This window comes from Phacochoerus africanus, chromosome 5 (assembly GCF_016906955.1).
Source record: "Phacochoerus africanus isolate WHEZ1 chromosome 5, ROS_Pafr_v1, whole genome shotgun sequence".
In the NCBI taxonomy this organism is placed as follows: domain Eukaryota; kingdom Metazoa; phylum Chordata; class Mammalia; order Artiodactyla; family Suidae; genus Phacochoerus; species Phacochoerus africanus.
Genome location: NC_062548.1, coordinates 25,236,020 through 25,256,199, shown reverse-complemented (window position 1 = coordinate 25,256,199; position 20,180 = coordinate 25,236,020). Strand labels below are relative to the sequence as shown.

The following is a 20,180-nucleotide window of genomic DNA, read 5'->3' as shown; positions in this document are numbered from 1 at the left end:
CTCTAAGCCGCCCTTGCTGGCCCTGTAGCCTTCTGGTATGAAAAGTCCTGGGCTCAAAACTCTATTCCGGCTACTCACAGCTGGTAACTTGGGTACGTTACTCACTTTTTATCGCTCTGTTTCCTCATCGGTGAAAGGGACATAATCATGGGATGTGTCCTGGAGTTCCCGTCTTGGCGCAGTGGAAATGAATCCGACTAGGAACCATGAGGTTGCGGGTTTGATCCCTGGCCTTGCCTAGCGGGTTAAGGATCTGGCGTTGCCATGACCTGTGGTGTAGTTTGCAGATGCGGCTTGGATCTGGCATTGCTATGGCTGTGGCGTAGGCTGGCAGCTGTAGCTCCAATTCAACCCCTAGCCTGGGAACCTCCATATGCTGCAGGTGTGGCCCTAAAAAGGCAAAAGACCAAAAAAAAAAAAAAAAGAAAGAAAGAAAAAAAAGAAAAACGGGATGTGTCCTGGAGGCTCATTGGAAAGTGAGCAGAAACATGGAAGCATTTAAAACAGAGCCGGGAGCTCATTTATTTTCACCGTGCTATTTTTTTGTGTGTGTGTCTTTTTTGCCTTTTCTAGGGCCGCTTCCACGGCATATGGAGGTTCCCAGGCTAGGGGTCGAATCGGAGCTGTAGTCACTGGCCTACACCAGAGCCACATCTGCAACCTACACCACAGCTCACGGCAATGCCAGGTCCTTAACCCACTGAACAAGGCCAGGGATCGAACCCGCAACCTCATGGTTCCTAGTCAGATTCCTTAACCACTGCGCCACGATGGGAACTCCTCACCATCCTTTCTCCATGACACCGTGCCTGGGGCTACCCTGCCAGGGTCCAGGCAGGCCACACAAAAGAGAGTGGTGGGCTGGAGTTGGGGTCTGTGGTGTAGGGGAGGGGTGGCCAGTGGCTGTCCCGTGACCATGTGGGCCTGGTATGGCTAGATCTTCAGATGGTTCTACTAAAGTGAGACATCCAGAGCGTTATGCAAAGTCTCTCATCTTGCAAATGCTGGTAACTTTTTTTTTTTTAACATTTTGCATGATCTGAGCATCCACTGAAAGCCTCCCACTGTCCCCCTACTGCCTGTCCTGATGTTGTGGGCCGGACGTGGGCCTCTGGCCATGGGCTCGGTCACTCTTGACAACTCCTTTGAGCTCCAGGCGCCTTTGTCCTGCTTGGGTCTGGAGAGCGCACGGAAAAGGAGCTGAACAAAAGTGGTCACTGTTACTGCTGCTGTAGCGGTGCCGCCGAGGCAAGTGCCCTCCTGGGACTTTCCCTCTGTCCCCTGCCTCCCCTGCCAGCCTCTCCCCTCCCCCTTCCTCCAGCTCGTCCCAAGCCCGCCTGTCCCCAGCGCCGCCGGAGGCGGAGGCAGGCCAGTGGCGGAGTCGGTGAGTGAAGCCCCGGATGGTGCCTGGGCTGCAGCGGCTCCTCTGTCCCCTCCCTGCCATGGGCCCCCCATCAGGTGAGGGCCCCCAGGAGGTGAGGCCTTGTGGGCAGAGCTCAGGTCGGGCCATGTGCCCCATGGGGGCCTGCTTCATGTTCAAGTTCAAGTTCAAGGGTTCAGGGCTGGCCCCGGGGGCCTTTCCTCGGCCCCTGGGGCGATCATTCAGCGCTTCCTCTAACCCCTGCGGTAGCCAAGGCTGGAATTTGGAGTTTGACCTGTGAGGAGGTCTCTCGGCAGCAGGCGGGGCCGGAGGGAGGGCCACCGCTGTCCTCTCCAACTCTGGCTACAAGAGAAAAGGAGCCCCATTTCTCCCTTCTCACAGCCCATCTCTGCCTCCAGCCTCAGACGCCACGGGCAGGACCCAGGGCAGGTGGGCCCTGCATCCAGAGGAAGGTAAGACTGCTTGCAGCTGTCTCCTCATCCTCCAGACTGATGCCCTAAACTCTGCTCTGGGGCCTGGAGGCAATGCTGGCAGGAAGGAGGGTTGGGGGACACACAGCTTCTCTCCCAGGAGGGGGCTTGTCATGCACCAGACAGGTGGCTCGTGTTTGAGGGGTGGTTACAGCCAGTGCACCAGGAGTGGGCCCCAGCTCTCCCGCTGGCAAAGTTCAGGTACATGAGGCGTATCCGTGCACTTCACTGAGCCTTATCTGTCAAATGAAGACATGAGGCTTAGTGGCGCTCACAGGTGTGGCCAACTCACCAGCCCTAAGAGATAAGCAGGTGAAAACACCTACCTAGACCCAAGCACAGCCCTGGGGTACGTGTGTGCCGGAGCTACAGCCTCTGTAAACTTGGGAGGCAAAGAGGCATCCCCGGATGTGCCGGGCACGTGCAGTTTCACATCCTGAGCCTGGTCTCCCCGGTCAGGGCACAGCCACTGTCATTCACAGAGGGCCTGAGGGCCATTAAGAAGTTTCTCCAGGAGTTCCCGTCGTGGTGCGGTGGAAACGAATCCGACTAGGAACCATGAGGTTGCGGATTCGATCCCTGGCCTCGCTCAGTGGGTGAAGGATCCGGCGTTGCCGTGAGCTGTGGTGTAGGTTGCACAAGGGGCTTGGATCCAGCCTTGCTGTGGCTCTGGTATAGGCCGGCAGCTGCAGCTCCGATTAGACCCCTAGCCTGAGAACCTCCATATGCCGTGGGTGCAGCCCTAAAAAGACAAAAGATTAAAAAAAAAAAGTTTGTCCAAGTTTGCAAAGACAGTGAGTTGTCAAAGCTGAGACTCAACCACCGTGGCCATGAGCTTATCAACATTTGGTTTTCAAATGATGTCTTGAGGAATGATTCTGGGGAAGCAACTGGGGAAGACGGCCACCTCCAAAGGCGTCCTGGGGATCAATTTTGGGGGACAGTGGCGGGGTCTTGCAATTCTGAGGGTATATACCAAAGGCTCAGAAAAATACCACTTTTAAAAATTTTTTTTTATTTTTTGTGGCTGCACCAGAGGCATATGGACGTTCCCAGGCCAGGGATTGAATCTGAGCCACAGCCGTGACCTACGCTACTGTTGTGGCAACAGCAGATCCTTTAACCCACGGTGCCAGGCCAGGGATTGAACCCACACCTCTGCAGCTACCTGAGCCACTGCAGTCAGATTCTTAACCCACTGTGCCACCGCAGGAACTCCAAAATTCCACGTTTGTTTGTTACCCAAGTGTTTACTGAGTGTCTGCTTTGGGGACGCAGTGTGAGCAAGACAGACACAGTCCCTGCCTTCATGGAGCCTCAGTGTAGGGGGGATGGGAGGTAATGGGAAAACTGGACAAATCAAATATCACACTTGATTCAATCGTGATGGGAAGTCATGTTTGCTGTGATGGCACATCATCTAGGAATCCAGCTTAGACTGAAGTCAAAGGAAGGCTCCTGTGGGGGATGTGACAGCAAGGTGACATCTGAAGGATAAGTAGCAGTTTGTCAAGCCAGGAATATAGGAAAGAGGGAGTTTCCATCATGGTCAGCGGTAACGAATCCAACTCGTATCCATGAGGACATGGGTTTAATCCCTGGCCTTGTTCAGTGGGTTAAGGATCCGGCATTGCCGTGAACTGTGGTGTAGGTCAGAGACGTGGCTCCGATCCTGTGCGGCTGTGGTGTAGGTCAGCAGCTGCTGCTCCGATTCAACCCCTAGCCTCGGAACGTCCATATGCAGCAGGTGTGACCCTAAAAAGACAGAAAAAAAAGTGTGTAGGGAAGAGCATGTCAGGTGGAGGGAACAGAATGGCAATGACCCTGAGGCAGAAACAGTGGTCAAGGAACAGAAAGAAGACCGGAGTGAGATGGGGCTGAGGCCATGGCAGAGCATGTCTGCAAGTGTCAAGATTCTTTGAGCAGGAAAAGGAACAGATCTGAGGTATGTTCTGAGACCCTCTTCTGACTTCCAGGTTGGGGGTGATTCGAAGGAAGCAAGAGTGGCATGGGGGAGGCAGGGCAGGAAGGGTGTCCCTCTGGTCTAGACACAAGTGACAGTGGCTTGAATGAAGGCAAGAGAAATAAAGCTGAGGGGAAATGAATGGATTCAAGCTCTGCTTCGGACAAAGAAATAGAATGGAATTAGAGGTCAACAGATGCCAGGCCTTGAGAAAGACACACTATAGACGTTCCTGCTGTGGCTCAGTGGAAACTAAACGGACTAGGAACCATGAGGATGAGGGTTCGATCCCTGGCCTCGCTCAGTGGGTTAAGGATCATGCGTTGCTGTGAGCTGTGGTGTAGGTCGCCGAAGGGGCTTGGATCTGGCGTGGCTGTAGCTGTGGCATAGGCCAGCAGCTGCAGCTTCAATTTGCCCCCTAGCCTGGGAAACTCCATCTGCCGTGGGGGCAGCCCTTATAGAGTCTTTGATGGTATGTTCGTAAATCCTGGCATCGTCGATGCTTAGACTGTGCCTGGCACGTAGGAGGTGCTCCCAGATGGCTGGATGAGTGAATAAATGCGTGAGTGAATGAATGAATGACCTAAGGCTGATATGAGTCTGAGCAGCAATGTGGATGAAACTCCCAGTTAGCGAGATGGGCAGGACTGGCAGCTGTGGAAGATTGTGGTCTCTGAGTTGGACATGTTACATTTGAGGCACCCGCGGGCACCCATGAGGGATTTCACATTGGCCTTTGGAGGACAGGTCTGGGGTTCACGAGGTGCTCTTGTGACATCTACTCTCTCTAGAGATCATGAGCCAAGGTCATCCCAAGGGACAAGGTGTGTGGAGGAGACAGCTCACCTGGGTCCCTTGTCCCTGCATCTCTTTGCCTCCTGCGGACTGTTTGGGGAAAAAGCTGCCAGGCAGGCCCTATGGTTGCCTTCCCCATGACCAGAGCGGTGACCCTTTTAACAGGCTGGGGACAGTCCCAGCCTCTGCTTCCGCTCAAAGACCCCTGGAATCTGTCCTCTGGACCTTTTTCTAGGGACCTCTTCCTAATGAACCGCATGGCATCCGCTGGTGGAACAGGCCAGAGATGGTCCCTGTTCAGCCCCTGCTTCTGCAGATTTGGGCCCTGATGGCTCTGCTCAAACTTATGGAACCGGCCCCCTCCCTCTGCTTGGGCTGCCTCCACCACCAGACTCTCTGGACTTCCTAAGGCCAAGCTTCTGTCTGAGGATGTTACCTCCATCCAGGAGGGGAAGGGAAAGGCGAGAGTGGCTGCTGCCCCGGGAGGTGTGGCCTGTGCGGGTCCTTGTTGTCACCTCTGGAATTTTCCCTGCCAAGGCCCCAAGTGCTGAGTAATGGTATAGGAACCTGCCGGTCAAGCCCCAGCTGGAGCCCCAGTTCAGTCATTTACCGGTGGCGTGACCTTGGGGCCACCACCTGGGCTTTGATTCCCCACCTGTACAATGGGGTTAACCAGAGGCCTGACCTCTTAGGGGTGCTGTGTGCTTAAAATAAAATTCACACACATAGGAGCCAGGGTCCACCTGACCTCAAAGTCCATGTTCCTTTTTTTTTTTTTTTTTGGTCTTTTTTGTCTTTTTAGGGCAGCACTCGCAGCACATGGAGGTTCCCAGGCTAGGGGTCGAATTGGAGCTGTAGCCTCTGGCCTACGCCACAGCCACAGCAACACCAGATCTGAACCATGTCTGTGACCTACACCACAGCTGATGGCAACAACCAGATCCTTAACCCACTGAGCAAGGCCAGGGATCGAACCCGCAACCTCATGGTTCCTAGTCGTATTCGTTTCTGCTGCGCCATGATAGGAATTCCTTTTTTTTTCCTTAATGGTTTTAAGGACATACCAAGTATTCTGGCCTGATCGCATTCTTTACACACTCCCTCAATTAAGGATTTTAGCAAACCTGTGGGAGTTCTTGTCATGGCTCAGCAGTAACAAACCTGACTAGTATCCATGAGGACGCAGGTTTGATCCTTGGCCTCGCTCAGTGGGTCAAGGATCCAGCCTTGCGGTGAGCTGTGGTGTAGGTTGCAGATGTGGCTCAGATCTGGCGTGGCTGTTCCTGTGGTGTAGGCTGGCAGTTATAGCTCTGATTCGACCCCTAGCCTAGGAACTTCCATATGCCGTGGGTGCGGCCCTGGGGGAAAAAAAAGTAACATAGGACTGATTAATATCCGCATTGTATAAATGGGGACACTGAGCCTCTGAGAAGTTATCTGCCCAAGATCATGGTGGTAATAAATGGTGGAGCTGGGATTTGAACTGAACAGTGCAGTTCTTATGTCTCTACACGTGCTCGTGGCACAGCTATTTCCCAGGGAATTTTTGCCTATAATTAAAATTTGTAATTACATGGTCATTGTCAGCTTTGGCCAAGGCAGGGTCCTTCCCTATTTCTCTCTCTGTCCCTGTCTCTTTCTCTCACTTTCTGTCCCTGCTAATGTGTTTTGCTCTCCTCTGGCAAATAAGCCTGGCAAAAGACTTGGTACTATTTTCTGCTTCCGAGCATATTTAAGATACATATTTAAGGCTGTAGCTCTTGTTCATTTTTCCTGATGCACACACATGATAAAGAATAATGTCGCATGGAGTTCCCGTTGTGGCTCAGTGGTTAACGAATCCGACTAGGAACCATGAGGTTATGGGTTCGATACCTGGCCTTGCTCAGTGGGTTAAGGATCAGGCGTTGCCATGAGCTGTGGTGTAGGTTGCAAACGTGGCTTGGATCCTGTGTTGCTGTGACTCTGGCGTAGGCCAGTGGCTACAGCTCCGATGAGACCCCTAGACTGGGAACCTCCATATGCCGCAGGAACGGCCCAAGAAATGGCAAAAAGACAAAAAAGAATAATGTTGCAGATGCAATCTTTTGCATTTGGAGCGGATAAGCAACAAGCTCCTGCTGTACAGCACAGGGAACTATATCTAATTACCTGTGATGGAACAGGAGGATAATGTGAAAAGAAGAATGTGTATAAATGTATCACTGGGTCGCTTTGCTGACAGTAGACATTGACAGACCACTAGAAGTCAACTATAATAAAAAAATAACAAAACAAAAAGAAAAATGGGGTCCCACCAGTGGAGACACACACATGCACGCACGCACGCCTAAGAAACCAAATGCAGTGAATACAGGCAGAGCCCCACCCCCTGTAGACACACTTCCCAGTCTTTGCCTTCCCCCTGGGGCTCGGAAATTTTCCACATCTGCTCTGGCAAATTATGTAAGCGGCCAAAAGGAAAAGGGTGAGCAGCCGTCCCTGCCTGCTGCGTTTCCTCTGTTCTTTGGCCAGTTGGCAGCCGCAAGGGCAGGGCGTTCTTGCAAACAAAGCCCTGGTTACAGCGCTCGCGTTACAGCGCTTGATTTGCATAGACTCCGGTTAACCCTGGCCTCCCTTGGAGGCGGAGGCGGCGGCGGCGGCAGCGGCGGCGGGGTGGGGAGTCCTCCCTGGGGTGAGGGGGGACCCCTCTGGGGTGAGGGAGGACCTCCCTCGAAGGAGGTAAAGCCCTCCTGGGGCAGAGCTCGGCGGCTGGTGGCTCTGGGCACACGCAGTGCTGCAAGGGGCTGGGTGAGATCTCGCGAGGATGGGGGCCGGGTCCATGGCAACCTCCACTTTGTCCTCCGCACCTGGCCTAGAGCCTGGCACACAGCTGGTGCCTAATACATGCTTGTGGGAAAGAAACAGGATTAGAGGGAGAGAAGGAAGGAAGGAGGGGAAAAGAGAAAGGAGGGAAGGGCCGAAGGAAGGAGGGATAGGGAGACAGACCAGCCGGTATTGGATGACAACCAGCTTCCTCTCAGAAACCTGGTTCGAGTCCCACTTCTGGTACTTTTTGTGGCCGGGAGGCCAGTGGCACAGCCAGGACCCAAACCCAGTTCACTCTCACTTCTTCTTCTTCTTCTTTTTTTTTTTTTTTCTGTCTCTCTCTCTCTTTTTTTTTTTTAGTGCCACACTTGCACCATATGGAAGTTCCCAGGCTAGGGGTCTAATTGGAACTATAGGTGCCAGCCTACACCACAGCCACAGCAACATCAGATCCGAGCCCCGTCTGCAACTGCTCACAGCAACACTGGATCCTTAACCCGCTGCGCAAGGCTAGAAATCGAACCCGAAACCTCATGGTTCCTAGTCGGATGCATTTCCACTGGGCCACGACGGGAACTCCTCACACTCACTTCTTGGTGGCTCCATTTCCCACCTGTAAAATGGAGGTGCAATCCGTTTGCCTTACAGGGCTGACAAGGATGAGAGAAGAGGACCCGTGTGGTCTCAAACTCCAGGCCTGGCACATAAATAAAGAGTGCTCATTAAGCTTTAGAGATGATTGCTGTGATGGTGACAGCCTGGCTTTGCAAACGAGGGCACGTGGAGGGCTCGGCCCAGGAGCACATAGCAGGGGCAGCAGCACTTGGGTTCTGCAGCTTCTCTGGTCCATGCTCCTGGCTCCCATTCCCATCCCGAAGACATGGCCAGTCCTTCCTGGCCGCTGGCAAGGGCCCCCACCTCCCAGGGCCTCGGGAAGAGCCTGGAGTTGGTGCCAGCCTGCCCAGAGCCGGTGATGAATGACTTGTTTATCTGCTCCCACCCCTCTCGGTGCCTGGCAGGCAGAGGCCTGGAAGGGGCAGCTGGGAGTGGGGCTGTGGACGGGGAGGGCTGGCTCACCAGTCTGTCCACTGCCCCTCCTCCCTCCTTCCCCCCCTTCCTCTGTTTCGGAATGGCTGGGTTATAGAACAAGCTGCCCCACTCCCCAATTCGGCATCAGTCTCCACCTTAAGCTGCCTCCTCTGCCCCCAGTCCTCATCTTCCTTAAGCCCCCTGGTTTGGCAGCAGCAAAGTACTTCAAAGCAGTTGAAGTGTTTGAAAACGCAGGTTCTGAACTCTCTAACACTGCTGGTGGGAATATAAATTGATGCAGACATTATGAAGGTTCCTTAGAAAACTAAAAATAGAGTTACTATATGATCTAACAATCCCACTCCTGGGCATATATCCGGAAAAGATGAAAATTCTAATTCGAGGAGATAATGCACCTAAATGTTCAAGCCAGCACTGTTTGCAATAGCCAAAACACAGAAGCAACCTAAATGTCCATTGACAGATGAATGGATAAAGAGGATGTGGTGCATATGCACAGTGGAATATTACTCAGCCATAAAAAAACACAAAATAATGCCACAGCCAGCAGCATGGGTGGACCAAGAGATTATCATACTAAGTGAAGTAAATCGAACAAAGACAAATATCGTAGGATATCGCTTCCATGTGGAATCTTAAAAAATGATACAAAAAATAAAAAATGCTACAAATGAAATTGCTTGCAGAACAGAAGCAGACTCATAGACATAGAAAACAAATTTATGGTTACCAAAGGGGAAAGGGGGTGGGGAGGGATGAATTAGGAGTTTGGGATTAACAGATACACACTCTATATGTCAACTAGATAAACAAGAACCTGCTATATAGCACAGGGAACTATATTCAATATCTTGTAGTAACCTATAATGGGAAAGGATCTGAAAAAATCTTATGTATATTATATATATAATTGAATCACTTTGCCGTATACCAGAAACTAACACAACATTGGAAATCAACCATACTTAGAAGAAGAAGAAGAAGAAGGAGAAGGAGAGGGAGAAGGAGAGGGAGAGGGAGAAGGAGAAGAAGAAGAAGAAGGAGATCTAGCCTCCCCCCCAAAAAAAGGAAAGAAAATGCAGATTCTGAAATGAGACAGATGTGGATTCGAGTTCTACTTTTGACACTACTTCTTTCCCCGTGAACTTTAGTAAGAACACCACCTACTTAACAGGGGCTTCACCCTTGAGACCACCCTTAAGGACCATCTAGTCTTCTCCTCCCAAAGTCTCCAGAATCTGCCTCCTGGTTAGACCCTCTTTTATGAACGTCTACTTCCTCCCCAGGGAGGGTGTCTAGCACCAGCCTTGCCTTCCCACTTTCTCCCAGCAAGTTCTCTGGTTCAGTTAGGCCATTATCATCTCATTGGACAGATGACAATTATCATAAAACCTAGGCTTGACTGAGGGAGAGAGGGCAGAGGGGGGATCTGGGCTGGAATTTGGGTTTCTGTTGTGCCCTCCTGCATGAGAGTGAGATAAGCGCCTGAGCTGGGTTGGCCCAAGACTGGCAAGTCTGTCTTCCCTCCTTCCTTCCATCTTTGGATCAAGGCTATGGATCCATGGTTGCTTGGGTCTTCTCACAGGCCTGAGAAGCTGTGAGCATCCTCTCAACAGAAGAGCAAGGTCCAGACTCAGGAAAAGAAGTTCAAGACTGTACTTGGTGTGGGAAGAGAAGTTAAAGGTTATTGAGCGCCCCTCTAAGTGAATGTCCAGTCTCTTCTTAGGGCTTAAAAGCAGTGGTCCTCAACCCAGGGGACTTTTGTGGCTGTCACAACAGCAGAGAGGGTGCTACGGACATCTAATGGGCAGCTACCAGGGATGCTGCTAAGCATCCTACAGTGCACAAGACAGCCCCCCATGACAAAGGACTATGTGGTCCAGAATGCTAAAAATGTTGCAGATGAAAAGCCTTGCTTTGGAGTTCTCTGGTGGCTCAGTGGGTTAAGGATCCGGCTTTGTCACTGCTGTGGCTTGGGTCGCTGCTGTGGCATGGGTTGGATCCCTAACCCTGGAACTTCTGCATGCCATGGGTGTGGCCAGAAACAAACAAACAAACAAACAGCCACCCTCTGCCTTAAGAACAAGGTGACCGGGCCATTCCATCTTTGCTCAGCTCTGATTAGAAGCAGTAAAATGTTCCTCAAATCTCCCTCTCTCTCACTTACCCTGTCAATTGCTATGGCCTGTTGATAATAAGTAGAACCCTAATTATTCCTCTAGTGCATTTTCTCTCACTGCCCCCTTACTTTACTTCAAGTCTAGGTCATTCCAAATTCCCCTTCCCACCTATAATCAAGCTGCTCAAAATTCTTCAGTGACATTTCTTAACCTAGAGCAGATGGGTGCCGTAGAGTCATTGCTGCCCACCAGGAGATGTTTTGAATTGAACATTTACAGGAATATTTTTGGCCATCACAATGGTTTTGAGTACTACTGGCATGGGATGGATGGAGGCCAGAGAAACCTTGAAGACACCTTGAAATTCAAAGAACTTCCCAATGCAAGGAGGACTTTGGATGTCCCACCAGACATTCATGTGGGTGAAAAACACATTTATAATTATCTGAATGTAGCACCTACCTCTGGTTTGCATGAAACACAAAGCGTTTGGGCTTTTTTCTTTTCTTTTTTACTTTTTTTAATGACTCAAATGAATTTATCACATCTGTAGTTGTATAACGATCATAACAATCTGATTTCACAGGATTTCCATCCCACAGTTGAGCTTTTTTCTTACATTAAAAAATAGCACATGGAGTGCCCGTCATGGCGCAGTGGTTAATGAATCCGACTAGGAACCATGAGGTGGAGGGTTCAATCCCTGGCCTTGCTCAGTGGGTTAAGGATCCGGCATTGCCATGAGCTGTGGTGTAGGTTGCAGATGCGGCTCGGATCCCCCGTTGCTGTGGCTCTGGCGTAGGCCGGTGGCTACAACTCCGATTAGATCCCTAGCCTGGGAACCTCCATGTGCTGCGGGAGTGGCCCAAGAAATAGCAAAAAGACAAAAAAAAAAAAAAAAGCACAATATTCTGTAATAGCCTATAGTGGAGAATATATATATATATGTATATATTCACACACATATGTTATTCGGCGTTCTTTGCTGTACCCCTGAAACTAACACAACAAATGTAAGTTAACTACACTTCAGTTTACATGTCCCTTCTTTTTATTTTCAGCACGTTGTCTCAGACATTTCTCAGAGGGCTCTGTCTTAAGCTGAAAGCACGATATAGCATGGGATTTGCTTGGGCTGCTTCATAACATTGAAAGTCGCAGGACTTTTTAGTTGTTTGTTTGTTTGCATATTGAAACATTTGGGTGTTCCTCTGTAGATTTATACTTTATTCTGTGCTTCTGGAATAGAATGGATTCCAATCTTGCTTCTGGAATAGAATGGATTCCAATCTTATTTCTCCCACATTCAAAATTTAGTAAACTAGGTGAAAGGCTCTGACTGCCCCTTTGGCTCTTCCAGTGGAGTCAGCTGGAGCAGTTACATGTTGAATCATCCATCATTTTAATAGTAAATTGCTTTTCTTTCTCTTTTATAATAGAGTTAGTCCATTGTATCAATTAAAAATATACATGTGTAAGAATGTCACTATGAATTCCATTTCAGTATTCAGTAAAAGAAAATATTTGTTAGAAAAATAGGATACGATATCTGGAGACGATGAGATCCTATATCTGGAGGTTGAAAACTACTGATCTTGTAGGATCCTTTGAATGACATAAAAGGGCTGGTATAACACCTTCATAGACAAGGAGCTTCACTGCCCTTCCCCTCTCCCCAATCTTACATAATATTTAGGCAAGAATCTGATGGTTCCCTAAGCAGGACATGCTTTTTCACACCTCCGTGTCTGCAGATACTGTTGCCCTGGCCTGGAAGTCTCCTCCATCCCCTTTCACACTGTGTAACACCATCCACCCATTCTTCAAAACCCAGCTCATATGTCACCATGTGGATTCCGCTACGTAAATTTAGGTGGTCCTTTCCTCACTGCACGTTGTAAAAAGGAACAGTCATTGTAACAATAGCAGTACAATTGACTGAGCAAACCTGTGCAAGGCACAGTTACCAACACTTCACAGGTTCTAGCTCATGGCCATCTATGAAATGTAAACTCTTATGGCTCTATTTTGCAGATGGGAATACTAAGATTTAGAGAAGTTAGGGAATTTATCCAAGTTCTCAGGATTGGTAAGGGGTGGAGCCAGCTGGTTGACTTCTAAGCTTGAATCCTTAATATATCTATCTCAAGGCACCTCTACTCTATGAAACTTCACATTGTGTTGTTATTGTCTATGGGATTTGCCGAATTATTGGGGTGCACATCATAGAGGGAAGGACTGAGTTTTTTCATTCCTAAAGCCCTGGAGGCTGACACCCCCAGAGTGAGGTTGCATCTTAACACAGGGATGAGTCAAAACCGAAACCACTTAAACCATCCTTGAGAACTGTACTAGTTCCCAACTGCTGCTGTAACAAATTACCACAAACCTAGTGGCTTAAAATAACACAAGGTTTTTATCTTAATTTACAGTTCTGGAAGTTAGAAGTGTTCAGTGGGTCTTACTGGGCTAAAGTCAAGGTGACAGTAGGGCTGACTTCCTTCTGGATGCTCCAGGGGAAAATTCGCTTTTTCTAGCTTTTCTAGCTTTTCAAAGCCACCTGCATTCCTTGGCTCATGCTCCTATTACTCTCTCATCAAAGCCAGCAATATTGGGCCAAATCCTTCTCCCAGGGTCATCTCTCTGGTTCTCTCATCCGATCACCTCTTCCACTTTTAGGGCCCCTTGTCAATACATTAGTCCCACTGAAATAACCTCCCTATTTTAAGGACAGCTGACCAGCAACCTTAATTCCATCTACAAATGTAATAGTCCTTTGTCATATAATGTTACATATTCACAGGTCCTGGGGATTAGGATGTAAACATCTCTGAGGGAGACATGATTCCTCGCACCAATAGGAATTCATCAAATTGCCCAAGGAAGTGCACTATACTGAGTAATAACTTAGCATAGTGTTTCAAAGCATGGATTTTGGAGCAAGATTACTTGCCTTCAAATCCCAGCTCTAACGCTTGAGCTGCATTATCTTAGGCAAGTTATTTAACTTCCCTGAGCTTCAATTTTGCCATCTGTAGAATGGCATGATAACAATGTCCCCACTTTGCAGATTTATAGACACTTGGGATGACGCCTGGCATATAGTAGGTGCTATATAGGTGTTTATTAAGTATATGCATTTTAATGGGCATATCCAGCAGTAGAATAAGACTGTAGCAACTGGCTGAACCTCAGACAAAATTGTGGGCTTGACTTTTACCCAGCTGTGAGGTGCCCTGGAAGCAGACTGACTCAGGTGTCTTGTTTTTCCTCTCACTCCTGGATGTGTGGAAGAAGGTGGTGAAACATCTGTGCTGCTTAAAGTATTTATTCTTCTTCATATTTTGCCAAGTGAGTGGTTGGATTGGTAAACATTAACTGGAGGTTTAATGTGACTTCCGTGTAAATGTTTGTTGAGTGAATGAATGAATGGATGGATCTGCCTCCCTGAGGTCCGTCTCCATCACACATCCTCCCATGTGTATCGTCCTGCTTGGATGCCCAAGGAGGCAGTCACCTAGAGGGTGGGAAAAGTGGCACCGGGTTCTGGCATCTGACGGGCTTTGTACTTTCACAGGGTTGAGAGTTCGTTCAGGACCATGGAGAGCAGTCCCAGCAGCCCTCAGCCCCCGCAGTCAGATCCCCTGGCGGTGTTTCCCCAGAGGACGCTGGAGCCAGCGGACATCGCAGTGCTGGTTCTGTACTTCCTCTTCGTCCTGGCTGTTGGACTATGGGTAAGCCAGGCCAGGGAGGAGGGACACTGGGGGAAGAGACTAACTCAAGGTCATTCAGTAGTCAGAACTTTAAAATGTTAAGAATGCATTGCATTGATTATGTGTCAAGTATAGTCTAAGGCGCTTTCACTCCTGTTATCTTATGTAATTTACACAGGTTTCTATGAGGAAGGTATTATTACCATACCCATTTGCAGACAGAGAAACTTAGGCTCAAAGAATTTAAGTTCCTTATTCTGTCAGTGAGTTAGGAGAGCTGGAGTTAGAATCCCTATCTCCTTCACTTTGAGTCTTGTGCTCTTAAAAAAAGAAAAAGGGGAGTTCCCATCGTGGTGTAGTGGAAACAAATCCGACTAGTAACCATGAGGATGCCGGATTGATCCCTGGCCTCGTTCAATGGGTTAAGGAGCCAGCACTTCTGAAAGCTGCAGCATAGGTCACAGATGCAGCTGGGATCTGGCATTGCTGTGGCTGTGGCATAGGCCAGCAGCTGGGATCCCTAGCCTGGGAACTTCCATAGGCTGCAGGTGTGGCCTTAAAAAGACAAAAATTTAAAAAATAAAAATAAATTAAAAATTTTTTAATGTAAAAAATTAAAAAGAAGTTTTTTTAAAGGCAAGATAGTCACATGGTTCTAAATAAAAACAACTTAAAATAATACACAGTGAAAAGTCTTACTAATACCTTTTTCCTCCACAGGTTATTAGCTTTTTAGTACATTGGTATATTCTTCCAGAGTTTCTTCAGGCAAATTCAAGCAAATATTAACATATTTTTCTCTTTCTTAAATAGAAGGTAGTTATTATACATATTGTTTTTTACCTTGATATATTTCACTTATCAGTGTCTCTTGGATATCTTTTCGTGTCAGTATATGGAAGCTTCCTCATCTTCTTAAAAGTTGCACAGTATTCCATTAGGTGATTGCATTGTAATTTAACTTGCTTCTTGTTGAGGGTCACTTGGATAGTTCCCCAAATTATGCTGCAATAAACAAACTGTGGGGAGTTCCCACTGTGACTCAGCAGATATGAATCTGACTAGCACCCATGAGGATGCAGGTTTGATCCCTGTCCTCACTCAGTGGGTTAAAGATCCAGCATTTCTGTGAGCTTTGGTGTAGGTCGAAGATGTGGCTTGGATCCCAAGTTACTGTAGCTGTTGTGTAGGCTGGCAGCTACAGCTCTGATTTGACCCCTAGCCTGGGAACCTCCATATGCCATGGATGCAGCCCTAAGAAGACAAAAAAAAAAAGCAAACTTTGGATGCTCATTATTTTGAATATGTGCAATTATAATGTAGGATAAATTCTCTGTAGTGGAATTGTCAGGTTAAAAGTTATATGCCTATCTGCATATACATCATTAAATGTATGAGAGAAAGTCACATTATCGCATCCATACCAACACTGTTCTTTCAAACTTTTTCATTTTTTGCCAAAATGTCAAGGAAACACAATGTCTCAATGTATTATTATCTTATAATAAATGAGGCTGGACATTCTTACATATGTTTAAGGACCACTTGTTTCCTTTATGTGAAGTCTGGGTTCATATTTTTTTCCCAGTTTCATGAAGTTCTTGCTCTTCTTATCAATTTCTAGGGACTCTTTACATATGAAGGAGATTAGTAACTTCAGGATAAGGATGGAGCAAAGGAGGTGCCCCTATCTGATTTTGGGGTCAAAGAACTTGAAAACTATAGCCTACTGAGGTGTCATCACTTCAATTTGACTATTTGAAGATCGTTTCTCTACTCTTGCCCCCTAACTTTCCCTCCTCCAGGTCAAGAAGGGGATAAAAATATTGGACATCCCAAAGACCATGGATCTGACCTTTCCCTGTTTCCCCCACCTTAGCAGGACATGTTGAGATGGATGAGATGTTGTTAAGAGCCAGGGCTTTTGAGTCAGATGGGAAGGGTAGGAGCAGAGTTAGGGTGAGGGTTAGGGTTCCTGAGAACCTATATTTTCACAAGAGAATCAAGAGACTCTGTGGGTATTGCTGGTTTGGGTAGCCCTGGATTTAGATAATCCCTTTTAGCACAAGAGTTCCTTACTCTTGGAAAATACTTCCAGGGTTCAGCAGGAAGGGGCCATAGTGTCCGTTCTGTAGTAAGATGATGTTCAAGGAAAAAAAGCTACCATTTCACGTCATCTTCTATCCGGAAAGAATCCATCTGCACTCAGAGTCTCAGAGAAGTTAGACAGCTTATCCAAGATTGCATAGCTGCTTGGTGGCCAAAACATCTCTATCAAAGCGCTTTTCACACCAGGAAGCTCACTCCTTCTAAAGAGCTCTGAACTGGAGTTCCCATTGTGACTCAGTGGAAACGAATCCCACTAGTATCCATGAGGATGCAAGTTTGATCCCTGGCCTCACAAATTATAATAATAATAAAATAAAATTTAAAAATGAAAGACTCTGAACTCAGATTGACCTGGGTTTGAGGTCTCAGCCCTTCTGCTCTCTAGAATCATGGCGCTAGATGAGTGACTTTGCCTCTGAGCCTCGGTGTCTTCATCTGTTAAATTGGCTTAATGACATCACCCTCCTAGGAGTTGGTGAGGATTAAAATGAAATGATGCTTCAAAATGCTTAGCATAGGGCCTGGCACATAGAACTGCTACTCAGGAAGTGAAATCCATTGTGACCGATCATAGACAAGCTGTGGGTCTAAAACTCAAATGCCTGGGGAGGGAGGGGGCAGAAGTAGGTTATTTTGCATGAGTGAAGCAAGGAGTGGCAAGGGCTGTGTTGATCTGAAGAGTTTATATCCCGTCTAAATGTATTCAGATGAAAATCTTCTTAAAAACCATGGGTCAAGCAAAACACATTTGATCTAAAAAATATAACTAGTGAATGTAACAAAAAAGAAACAGACTCACAAATATATGGAACAAACTAGGGTTATTGGGGGAGAAGAATGTGGTAGGAGCAATAAAGGGGTAGGACATTAAGAGCTATAAATTATTATGTATAAAAAATGAAAAAAATAAAAATCATTAAAAAATAAATTATTATGTATGAGATAAGCTACAAGGATATATTATACAACAGAAGGAACAGAGCCAATATTTTATAATAATTATAAATGGAGTATAACATTTAAAATTGTGAATCACTATATTTTATACCTATAACATATAATATCATATATCAATTATACATTAATTTTTAAAAAGAATGAAATAAGGTATTTCAGGCAAACAATATTCATGAGAAGTATTGTTCAGGGACTTCTGTGAAAAAAAAAGAGAAAAAGAAAATATATCGGATGTCCAAGTCTAGCCTACTGGACTTACAGTTTATCATCTGTAGCCTGGACCATTTTAGGGATGCCTCCGATTGCCAATATTTCCCTCACCCACCCCTCTTCTGTGTTTCAGTCCACAGTGAAGACCAGACGAGACACAGTGAAAGGCTACTTTCTAGCTGGAGGAGACATGGTGTGGTGGCCAGTAAGTAGTCCTTGGTTCGATTAAAGTCACTTCTCAAACACTCTTCAAATGCCGATATTCTGTCTAGACTTTGCTCTCTCAGGACTCTGGTTCCATGTCATCTGGAGGTCACAGTCTAAATTAAAGGAAGCTTAGCTCCAGCTCAAATTTGTTTGAACAAAATGAGAGTGCATCTGCTTACCTAAGGGAAAAATCTAGAGTTGGTTTGGTTCAAGGTAGAGCAGAGTACAGGGGCTCAAGTGATATCACAAGAACCTAGCTTCCCCTCTATTTATCCTATCATCTATCTATCTATCTATCTATCTATCTATCTATCTATCTATCCATCTCTCTATCCATCTAGTCATCCATCCATCAGTCCATCATCAATCTATCCATCCATTCCTCTATTTACCTATCACATATATATCATCTCTATATACATACATACATACATACATACATCGTCTATGTATCATCCATCTCTCATCTGTGTATCCATCCATCATCAATCTATTATCCATCTATCTATCACCTATCTCTATCAGATTCCCTTCCTCTGGGTGGGTGCTATTTCCAGACAAACTCTATTTCATGTTAACAAGATGGCTGTCATTGCTCCAGACCTTTCATCCTCTCAAGTTCCAGTCCAACATGGAAAGGGCACTTGCCTCCAGGGCAATATCCTTGGAAAATATCTTTTTTTTTTTTTCCTTTTTAAGGCCCCACCTGCGGCATATGGAGGTTCCCAGGCTAGGAGTCCAATCAGAGCTGCAGCTGCCAGCCTACACCACAGCCACAGCAATGCCAGATCTGAGCCGTATCTGTGACCTACACCATAGCTTACAGAAACACTGGCTCTTTAACCCAGGGATCGGACCTGCATCTTCATGAATGCTAGTCAGATTCGTTAACCACTGAGCCATGACGGGAACTCCAAATAGCTCATCTTTGATTGTATCCTGTGCCCATCTCTGTGCCAATCACTGTGACCAGGGTAGTTTGACATGCTAACTGGCTCAAACCTGGGTCCCACCCTCCATGCATAAGCTGGGGAGGGGAGTGGCCAGGAGCTGGCTTTGAGGCATATGTGAAACAATTACCTCTGACAGTTTTTTCACTAATGCCTCTAGGTAAATGTTGCTCACTTTGGGTGATCACTGAGTCAGGTCAAAGATAAGTTGTGCCAGGAGGGGTTTCCAGGGAACTGTGAAATGAATGGATAAAATACTGAGAATAATATGACAGTGGGGCTTTGAAACAGCTCCAATCCTATTCTTATCTGCTGGTTTTCAAGATTACTGCAGAGCTGAAGAGAAAGGGGTGGGAATAGAGCCAGGTAAAACACCATCAAACTTTCTCTTCTTACTGAGCTTCAGCTGTTTTTCTTGAATAAAAGCTGTTTGGGTAGTTAAAAGCATTAGGTAAATTTCCAGCATGCAAACAGTAATCAAAAAAGAGCTGGAGTGGCTATCCTAATATTAGAAAAAAAGAGATTTTAAGACAAAAATTGTTGCTAGAGACAAAGAACATGATATGATGATAAAAAGTCAATCTATTGGAGTTCCCGTCGTGGCGCAGTGGTTAATGAATCCGACTAGGAACCATGAGGTTGCGGGTTTGATCCCTGGCCTCGCTCAGTGGGTTAAGGATCCGGCGTTGCCATGAGCTGTGGTGTAGGTCGCAGTTGTGGCTCGGATCCCGTGTTGCTGTGGCTCTGGTGTAGGCCAGCGGCTACAGCTCCAATTAGACCCCTAGCCTTGGAACCTCCTGTGGGAGCGGCCCTAGAAAAGGCAAAAAGACAAAAAAAAAAGTCAGTCTATTAAAATATAACAGTTAGAAACACATACGCCCCTAATAGAGTCCAAACATCTATGAAACAAAAACTAAGAGGATTGAAGAGAAAAAGAGACACTAATAGTTGGAGACTTCAGGAGTTCTGCTGTGGCTCAGCAGCAGTGAACCCGACCAGTATCTATGAGGACACAGGTTTGATCCCTGGCTTCACTCAGTGGGTTAAGGATCTGGCGTTGCTGTGGCCGTGGTGTAGGCCAGCAGCTGCAGCTCGTGTTCGCCCCCTAGCGTGGGAACTTCCGTATGCCGCAGGTGCAGCCCTAAAAAGACAGAAAAAAAAAAAAAAAAAGAAAGAGAGAAAAGAGAATAGTTGGGGACTTCAGTAGTCTACTTTCAATAATTTATACACGTATGTAGAAAAATTGGTGAATTATGGGTGCAACAATAGCAGAATATACCTTGTTTTTAAGTATACGTGGAACATTCTTTAAGATAAACTATGTATTAGGCTATAAATAAGTCTAAAATTAAAAATTACTGTAGGAGTTCTCCTGTGATGCAGCGGGTGAAGGATCCAGCATTGTCACTGCTGTGGCATGGCTTCGATCCCTGGCCTAGGACCTGTG

At 46.9% G+C, this 20,180-nt stretch overlaps 1 protein-coding gene across 6 annotated transcripts in view; it reads left to right on the top strand.

The window, feature by feature from the left end:
• The first annotated feature begins 1,374 nt into the window (after positions 1-1,374).
• SLC5A11 (solute carrier family 5 member 11) overlaps positions 1,375-20,180 on the top strand; it is an 81,096-nt gene continuing 62,290 nt past the window's right edge. For 4 of the 6 annotated variants that reach the window (XM_047779143.1, XM_047779142.1, XM_047779140.1 and 1 more), the window contains exons 1-2: positions 14,187-14,321; positions 17,710-17,781. In XM_047779143.1, coding sequence (XP_047635099.1) covers positions 14,187-14,321; positions 17,710-17,781 — 207 coding nt within the window. Of the gene's footprint in view, positions 1,385-14,164; positions 14,322-17,709; positions 17,782-20,180 lie in introns of those variants that run through there. The other 2 variants (XM_047779138.1, XM_047779144.1) reach the window with 2 other exon arrangements.